Raw genomic sequence first — 10343 nt, 5'->3', positions numbered from 1 at the left:
AAGCAGTGGTATCAACGCAGAGTACTATAGTAGCTTTATTCTCTAAATAGGATTGCAAGATAAATTAATTTATGCAAACATATACTATTAAGAAGTAAATTTACTACATCGAAAACATAAAAATAATATCTATATTATTCATAATAAATCTAGGAATTTTTACACTCCAATAAAGCATGCCCACATAACCTCGGATATGCTATGTATATGCATTTTTTCTTCATAATATGAAAAAATTATCTTGTATGTACTATGTATATACATCTCATATACATAATTTGGATATACATTAACGTACATGCCATGTATATACATATATGTACATAATTGTGGCAATACATTAAAGTACATGCCATGTATATACTATGTATATATATAATTTGGATATACGTTAACGTACATGCCATGTATATACATATATGTACATAATTGTGGCAATACATTAAAGTACATGCCATGTATATACTATGTATATATATAATTTGGATATACGTTAACGTACATGCCATGTATATACATATATGTATATAATTGTGGCAATACATTAAAGTACATACCATGTATATACATTTGTGCACATAATTTGTATATGCATTAAAGTACATGCCATGTATATACATATATGTACATAATTGGTGCAATACTTTAAAGTACATACTATGTATATACATAATTTGGATATACATTAAAGTACATACCATGTATATACATATATGTACATAATTGTGGTAATACATTAAAGTACATACCATGTATATACATTCGTGCACATAATTTGGATATACATTAAAGTACATGCCATGTATATACATTATGTACATAATTGTGGTAATACATTAAAGTACATACCATGTATATACATACGTGCACATAATTTGGATATACATTAAAGTACATGCCATGTATATACATATATGTACATAATTGTGGCAATACATTAAAGTACATGCCATGTATATACATTCGTGCACATAATTTGGATATACATTAAAGTACATGCCATGTATATACATATATGTACATAATTGTGGCAATACATTAAAGTACATGCCATGTATATACTGTGTATATATATAATTTGGATATACGTTAACGTACATGCCATGTATATACATATATGTATATAATTGTGGCAATACATTAAAATACATACCATGTATATACTGTGTATATACATCATTTGGATATACATTAACGTACATACCACGTATATACATATGTGCACATAATTGTGGCAATACATTAAAGTACATGCCATGTATATACATATAATGTACATAAGATGTATACAAAATGTACATATGATAAGTACATACATAAAATGTGCAGGATGCACAAATAATTCTCATTGTATTTGCCGTTTTAGAAGTTTATGCGATGGTTCTAAAATCGTCTTATGTAAAAGGTATCAATCATGTAATTTTTTTGTTAGAATGAAAACGTGAAAAGTGAAAATTTATCAGTGATTTCGCTTGCGTCATGAATCATAAGTTTTAATTTTTACCAATATAGTTTCATATGCTAAAGATCTATCAATCAGTTCTCTAACTTAATATCATATCATTCACTAAAAATAATTGTGATCTAGAACACTCAAGCGTATCTCACATATAGAGGTCCTGTGTTAGGTTCATTCTTTTCACTTTTTTATTTCTAAATGGGTTTTTCAATTTTTGAAATAAAAATATTGATTATAATTTATGTAGCAATGCGTTTTTCTACACAATAATATACATACTTTATTTGTGCTTTGTGAGTATATAGATCGAAAGTTGTAAAAAATACTAGTTACAGACCAGCGACGTTGAGATTGACAGACGTAGCAACAGAAGTAAAAGCAACTTTCAGGCGATCTTTTTTATCAATGATATCTGTATTTATTCGAAAAAGGTAAGTTGAACGATATATTCTTTTTTTACATTTTCATTGAATATTTCTATGTGACTAGAAAATCTATGATTTCTTTCTTTGAAAGAAAAAAATATATTTTCTCATAAATTTTATTTGTTTTTTTTGAAAGTTTTTTTAACTTTTGAGTTCTTTTTAACCTTTGCAGAAAAACAAATAAAATTTATCTTTTTAAAAAATATAGATTTTTTGAAAGAAACCATCGAACTCTTAATTGAGTTTCTTCGATACTTTTATTCCATAAACGAAAGATTGTTCGTGTTTTATTGGCTTTTTATTGCAATTTTGTTGTTAATTTATACAATAATTGTCTATAAAAGCAAAATTAAAAACAAAATTCTGTGAAAATATTTCAAAGTAATATTAGCGTCCAAAATCTATAAAATGGAAATAAAATAAATTTTTTTGTATGATAGCAGAAAAGATTTTAGATACTTTATGAAACATTTCTCCTTCTTGATCATATATTTCACACATGCAAAATGGCCTGTGTGATGCTTAATTAAGGTTATTACCCTGCTTCCAAAATAACCTTTTTGACCTGTACGGCCATAGTTGAGATAGAAAATATATCTTTCTCTGTCGATCTTCTTCGCGCGCGCTTGCACGCTATGGCCTCTTCATTAGTAAGCTCTGTTCGCTACGCTACGCTGGAACTCTGCAAGACCGTCAAGCGCATGCGCGCCAGACCAACGTGCGAGACCTGGGAACGGCATCACGTCTGTATCTTCGTGCATCAAATTCCATTGTGCATTGTGTTCCGATATTAATACGTTATTTCGACAAAATTTTGTGTTGTATCAAAGTATACAGTAATTTACCAGCTATTCTTTTCTAAAGTAAGTATTATATACATAGTATACACATAATTGCTTAATTTCATTAATTTATACAATTTGTAGTTATATTCTAACCTTGTTTCGACCATGGCTATGTACGAGCTTGAAATAAGAAAGAAGATAAAGTTTAAAAAAAAACTTAGAAATAAAATAAATCAATCTCTAGCTATAATCAATAATAATTCAAACTTATTTTATGATTCTTATGGCATTAATACCAATGATGATTGCAACATTGATAATAATGTTAACGATAATATAATGTACAAGAATTCATGTCACATTAATGATAATTGCACAAACATCAATTCAACAATGAGCAATGAGTTACTTCATAACGTGGATAATACTGAAAAATTATTACATGATGTTAGACAGGAAAGAATTGATATACCGCTATCTGAGAAACTAGCCAAATGGGCTATAAAGGAAAATATTACATTGTCAGCGTTGAGAAATCTACTTTCTATTATACGGGAAATACCTGGTTGTGATGATCTACCAAAAGATCCAAGAACACTTTTAAAAACACCTAGAAATGTAGCTGTAACATCTCTAGGTAATGGAACATATTATTATTTTGGTATTGAGAAAACTTTAAACTTATTTTGTAAAAATCACAAGATCAGCATATCAGCAAATAAAGAGTTTTTATTAGCTGTCAACATTGACGGTTTGCCTTTGAGCAAAAGTACTAATAGCTCGTTTTGGCCTATTTTATGTTCTATCAAATCAATAAAAGTTCTTATGAAACAAGTGTTTTTGGTCGCCTTATATCATGGCACAGAAAAGCCAAAATCTGTTGATGATTATTTTAGAGACTTTGTTAATGAATGTATTTATCTATCAGCTAACGGTATATCAATCAATTCTTGTAAATATAATTTTCGAGTTTTAATGTTAATTTGCGATTCACCCGCAAAATCATTTGCCTTATCTATTAAGCATCACACAGGCCATTTCTCATGTACGAAATGTGATCAAGAAGGAGAAATGTATCATAATGTATTATGCTTTATTGAGACTAGAAATTTTTCCAAAAGAACCGATACTTCTTTTAGAACTGCTGCTCAATCAGAGCATCATACTGGTAGAAGCTTGCTGTTAAATATACCAAACTTTAATATGATAGATAACGTACCAATTGACTATATGCATTGTCTTTTGTTAGGAGCTATGAAAAGACTTCTTTGTCACAAACGGTATGGGTGGATTCATGGTAAACCACCTTATAAATTACGAGCTCGTGATGTTAATAAAATTAGTGAAAACCTTTTAAAATTAAAACGATATATTCCTCATGAATTTTCTAGAAAGACGCGTTTTATAAATGAGTGTAAAAGATATAAGGCTACAGAATTTAGGTTTTTTTTATTATACGCTGGTCCTATAGTTTTGAAAGAGATATTATCATCCAAAATCTATAATCACTTCATTACATTAAGTCTTGCAAGTTCTTTAATGATAAGTGAATATTATTCAAAACTTGAAAACTATGTAATATATGCTCATAATTTGATGGAACATTTTATTTGTCAATCCATAAAAATTAATGGTCCAGATTTTGTATCGCATAACATACATAATCTTTTACATTTAAGTGATTGTGTAAAACTGTATGGTGCACTTGACAACTTCAGCGCATTTCCTTTCGAGAATTATATGCAGCAATTAAAAAAAAAGATTCGCAAATCTGCTCAACCTCTGCAACAAATTATTCATCGTACAACTGAAGAATATAATATTACTCAATGTACAAATATCACAGAAAATGATTCTTCTGCGAAACTATTAATGGAACATTTTGACGGACCACTGATAAATAATTGTACATCTCCGCAATACAGAAAAGCACAGATAGATAATTATTGTTTAAATATTTTAAAAATAGCCGATAGATTCGTAGAGTTAAAAACCAACGTTATTATCGAAATTAAAAACTTTGCTTCGTATAAAAATTCTGTATGCTTAATAGGTTATCGATATAGCAAGCAAGAACATTTTTATTCTAAACCATATTCATCATCTTTGCTTAATATTCAATATATAAAAAAAGATAAAAACATACTTGAAATGTGGAATATCGAATTTATAAAAAGAAAATTAGTAGTACTACCATACAAAAAAAAATTAATCTCATTTCCTTTATTACATGCATAATTTTATAATTTTATAATTTATTATTTTTAACCATAAATATAAGTACATTGCTATTATTATTGATATTAATAATTAAAATTTATTAGAGTTGTAATGTTTAATTATAAAAAATTGCAAAAATTAATATTAGATTGCTAAATTTATAAACATATTTGAATGTACATAATATAAAATAATTAGTTTAGTTATAAAATATCCAAGATGACCTGGTACGTTGTAAAATTTGATGATGAGGACACAGTTGAAGCTGTACCTGACATATGGTACATGAAAAAAAATTCACAATGCTATTGGCCACCTGAAGGCACTGCAAAACATATTATAGTAGACTTTATAAAAAAAAAGCAATCTCCTGGAGCCGACTGGGCACTCTATGAAGCAAACCTTTTAGGCAGCTATGGTAAAATACACTTTGACACATTCTCACAGAATACTTTATATAATAAAATACTCCTAAAATGTTTATACGTAAAATGTTAATACATTTAGTATAATACACTAAATGTATTAACATTTTACGAAATTTGTATGGATCGATTTTTTATTGTTTTTAATTTTGTTTTTTATAGACAATTATAAAATAGCACAAAAAAAAGCCAATAAAGCTAAAAACACAAATAATCTCTCCTCTAATAACGAAGAATTGAAAAGGAAATATAGACGTAGAAGGAGCACGAAAAAAAGCCATCATAAAGAATCTGAAAATGAATATGAATTATCCTCTGAAACCGAAGTATCCTCGGATAATGTTATATATCCTGTTCCAACTCCAATAGAAAAAACTCAATTAAGTGGTAAGTAATATAAGCAACAATCATACAATATTATACATATATTTGTAAGACAAGAATTCTATTTTAATATTTCATTAATAATTTTTTGTATAATAAAAATAAAAAAACTCAAAAATTAAATAATGAAAAATACAAAAATAGGGCAAGAGCTTCAGCAAGGTGTTCGTGCAAAATTGTACTTTCTTACTTTCTTACTTTAAGAATTACACAATCTACAAATTGATGATATCAGTAAAACTATGAATCTTTTATTAAGAAGTAAAAGTAATGAGTGGCAGAACTTATCATTGCATGAAGATGTTTTAGATATCACATTTCCAGTAAATGAGAATTCTTTAACTCTAGAAGACTTGTTAGATTCTGAACATAAGTAATGATTGGTAAAGTATATTTGATTATAAATTGATTATAAAAACGTTTTAATGTGAATTATTTAAATTATATAAAACTTTTTGGTAAACGTTTCTGTCCGATATCAGACCTTCAGTAACATAAAAATTATAATAAATTCTACGCCGTAATTATAAACATAATTGTCGCCATAATGTATGTCAAATTAATCATTAATTTTATTAATACTATATCATTCTGTCGCCTATTGATAACACAGTCAAATGTTTTTGTCAAAACGATAGACTCAATCGATATTATTTATATAATTACGGCAGAATTTTGTTATAATTAGTATGTTGCTGAAGAAGGTCTACTATCAAACAGAAACGCGTTTAACCAAGTAATGAAGTAACATTTTGCGCGAACACTTTGCTGTGGCTTTTGTTCTATTTTTATATTTGTAATTATTTTTTATATCAATGCTTTTTAATATTCTGTTTGTGCATATAGTACAGAAAAAAAATATTTAATCTATTCATCAGAAATAATGAAATAAAGATGTACAAAGATGATTTCTTTAAAAATATACAATATTTTTTCATACATTTTATTAGTATACTTTGTTTTTCTGTCTCAAAAGTTAAAAAGTCTCAAAGAAATATCCAATGATATGTAAAAAGAGTAACGTTCAATCATTATTTTTTGAAGGGATTAATGTCACTGACAAAAATGATCAGTTGAAAGCTTCTACCTCTGTTACTACGTCTAATAAGTCTGAAAATCTATCTGCAGTATCACAGCAGCCTACTTCGACTCTTCAACAGAATAATGGTAAGATTAAATTTGTACATGTAATAATGAAAATAAGATTAATTTTTTTTGTAGTACCACTAATTTTCTTTTGATAAATTTGATATTCCATATTTTAAACAAGTTTTTCTCTTTTTTTATATATTAAATATTAAGTAAAGATGATAAATATGGTTTAAAAATGATCTTGTTGTATCGATATCCTATTAAGGCTTTTGGGTACTCGCTGTGACCATGTTGAATCGTAACGTCAGAAGCAAGAAGTGTCACGTTGAGAATTCATAGATGTCATTTTTGGATAAATAAATATTTTGATACAATACCACTTCAGATGGCTTTAACGTACTTTTAAAATACCTCGAAAACTATGCTTTTCTCTTGATAGCCAATCAACAACTGTAAAATGATCGTAATATCAGACTTTGTAATATGGAATAGCTGTGCATGTGCAAGACTGAACGGACTAGGACTTTATATAGCTATTTTTTACAGCTGTTGACTGATTATAAAGGGAAAAAGATAATTTTCGAGGTATCTTAAGAGTATGCTAAAGTCAGGTGTGAAATGTTGTTTTATCAAAATATATCTTTTCATTTAAAAATGGCATCTAAGAATTTTTGTTTTCTCGCCTCTGACGTCACAATTTTGACATGGCCGGAGATGTACAATTATTTATCAGTGGTCTGTCAAAATGTTCTATTAATAGTTTCACAAAACAATCATTTTCTGCAATATTTGTATATTGAGTATTTTGTAATATGTGTTATTTTTTCTATACTATGCGTAAATAAATTATATTATTTTTGAAGGAAGTGTTGCTATATAATTTATAATCGATGTTTTTATTTCAGAATATCAAAAACGAATTCTAAGAGAATTACACATTCTAAGTTTAAAAATGGACGATATTGTTGAAAGTATGAGTCTTTTATTAAAAAGTAAAAGAAATGAATCGCAAGACTTAACTTCGCATGAAGAAATTCTAGATATCACACGATCATTTCCGGTAAATGAGAATTCTTTAGCTCTATTAGAAAACTGGTTGATAGACTCTGAACATAAGAAACTATTGGTAAGAATTTTTAAGTACGATATATTTGATTATAAAAATGTTTCAATTTAAACAATTAAATTAATATAAAAAATTATTCAATATTTAAGTCTTTATTTTACAATTTTTCAATTAAAGAAATTAAATAATCTTTTTATAATGGCAGTCGCAACATTTAAGTCGTATTGGAGGTAGTAACGTTAAAGAGATTGTACGGAGAATTATGTATCATGTATTTACTAACGAAGTTGGTATGATTTACTCTTGGGAAGGAGCAAAGAAAAAGAAAATCTTCAAGGATTTAGCTGTAGCATCTACTATTTTCTGTAAATTAAAAACCATTAAGTTATAATAATACAATTATAATAATAATCATACAATTAAAATTTTGCAAAACTTTTTACTTTAATATAATTTGTGATAATCTTTTGCAGCTGCCGTACGACTCAATAAGAATACTAATGATTGCACAAATGCAGAAATTATAAGTTTTATAAAAGCATGGCTTGTAAGGAGCAAAGATCGTTTTAATAATAACAAAAATAAACCTGCAACTACTCAAGACGTTAATGAGAACCCGCAGATCAGTAACGGAGAGTAGTCTTAAAATATTTAAAACACACTACTCATATGATGGCAGCTATGGTATAGAATAGAGAGTAAAAATAGTACAAAAGTTTCTATTATTTTTAATAATTCTTTGTTTCTTCGCGTACGTTCACTGTACGTATTATATTTACACACAATGAATTTTGTTTTAATTTACTAATATTTACGGTTCTGATAAAAAATATTAATATATTCCTATATTATTCCTGTATTATTAGATTTTTTATTAATAATTTCTAACATACATATGTTGTAGTAATATATTCATATATTGTAGTAATCTTAATTACACTTTTGCGTTATTCAAGTATTTTATTTTCATACATATGTGTTAATATTATTTAAAAAAAGTGTATAGAAGTTGCCATATCTTGCGCTTTAGTTTTAAAATTACAGTTTTGTTATAAAAATACATATGTACCTTATGACTAACTAATATGCATCTTATGCTCATTTCATATACGTGCAATAAATACAATTTTTTTATTACTTCTAAGTTTAACTTTTGTGTTATTTATTCTCTTGCAATAATCTTTTATATAACTTTGTTGAAATAAACATTTAGTTTGTATATAATACGTACGTGCATGGCGTGTACATTATATGTATAGAAGATGTGCATAATACATGCATAGAATGTATATAATACTCGTATGGCGTGTGTACATAATATGTGCGTAGCACGTATGTGACATGTCCAGAATGTCTTCATTTTAAATGATCCACTTGAATATTTCTTAGGGAGTATTTTAGGGGAAAATATTTCAGACAAAAGTTATAGAGTTTAGAGGGAAGTGCTTAATAGTGATCTAAATTTTTAATTACGGTCATTTACTAAAGTCATTTACAGGTCAATTTTGTTTTTAAAAGAAACTGTCAATTATATTTTATATTAATCGATTCTTTGTTATATTCTGTGTAAAAAATTACAAGCGTATTTATAAGATATTTTATGTTTTATAGTTTGACATTTGGTCAATTTTTTAATAATTTCTTACATAAAATGTAACAAAGAATCGATTTATATAAAAAAATTGTAGGAGTTTCCTAAAAAGAAATTGATCTCTATATATATGATCTTGGTAAATGAACGTAATTCAAAATTTAAGTCACCATTAAGTATTTCCTTCTAAACTCTACAACTTTTGAAATATTTTCCCCTAAAATGCTGTCCCTAAGAAATATTCAAGTAAATCATTTAAAATGGAACATTTTGGATATGTTACGTATGTGCTACATGCACATATAATACGTGCGTGGCATGTACATAATATGTATATACATCCTATGCATGTCTTACGCACATTCTATGTATATATTATGTATACATTCTATATACATGATATGCACGTATTATTTTCATCTTATGCATGTGCCATGTACATCTTATGTACATATTATGTACATATGCTATGCACGTATTATGTACAGCCTATGTACATTCTGTACATGTGTCATGTACATCTTATATACATATTATGTACATGATATGTACATATTATGTATATCCTGTGTACATCCTATGCATGTGCCATGTACATCTTATATACATATTATGTATATGCTATGTACGTATTATGTATATCCTATGTACATCCTATGCATGTATTATGTATATCTTATGTACATATTATGTACATGCTATGCACGTATTATGTATATCCTATGTACGTGCATAAAAATTAAATGTACATGCATGAAGTATATACATAGAATGTGTTTTTTCATGTACATATGTATATTTTTATGACATTCCATGTACATGCGCTGGGGGTACTATTGCATTTACATTTCATATACATTGGATGTACGCTGTAATACATGTGTATATATTATGTA

The 10343-nt window shown here is 27.3% G+C and overlaps 1 protein-coding gene across 4 annotated transcripts; it reads left to right on the top strand.

The window, feature by feature from the left end:
* The first annotated feature begins 2552 nt into the window (after nucleotides 1-2552).
* LOC145948456 (uncharacterized) lies at nucleotides 2553-9006 on the top strand. 4 transcript variants are annotated; one of them, XM_083058141.1, is made up of 7 exons: nucleotides 2553-2747; nucleotides 5109-5307; nucleotides 5477-5701; nucleotides 6743-6865; nucleotides 7696-7916; nucleotides 8062-8221; nucleotides 8330-9006. In XM_083058141.1, the coding sequence occupies exons 2-7, from the start codon at nucleotides 5109-5111 to the stop codon at nucleotides 8494-8496; spliced, it is 1095 nt and encodes a 364-aa protein (XP_082914267.1). In that variant the 5' UTR covers nucleotides 2553-2747; the 3' UTR covers nucleotides 8497-9006. The 4 variants fall into 4 exon arrangements, with proteins under 4 accessions (XP_082914267.1, XP_082914266.1, XP_082914264.1 ...); XM_083058140.1 differs by having other exon boundaries at nucleotides 5093-5307; XM_083058138.1 differs by having other exon boundaries at nucleotides 2811-5307.
* Nucleotides 9007-10343: the final 1337 nt, after the last annotated feature.

Source organism: Prenolepis imparis, unplaced genomic scaffold (genome assembly GCF_030444845.1).
Source record: "Prenolepis imparis isolate NDT839.2.m4 unplaced genomic scaffold, iyPreImpa1.0 SCAF_398, whole genome shotgun sequence".
Lineage (NCBI taxonomy): Eukaryota > Metazoa > Arthropoda > Insecta > Hymenoptera > Formicidae > Prenolepis > Prenolepis imparis.
The sequence above is the reverse complement of the archived record's forward strand: the minus strand, read 5'-3'. Positions and strand labels throughout refer to the sequence as shown.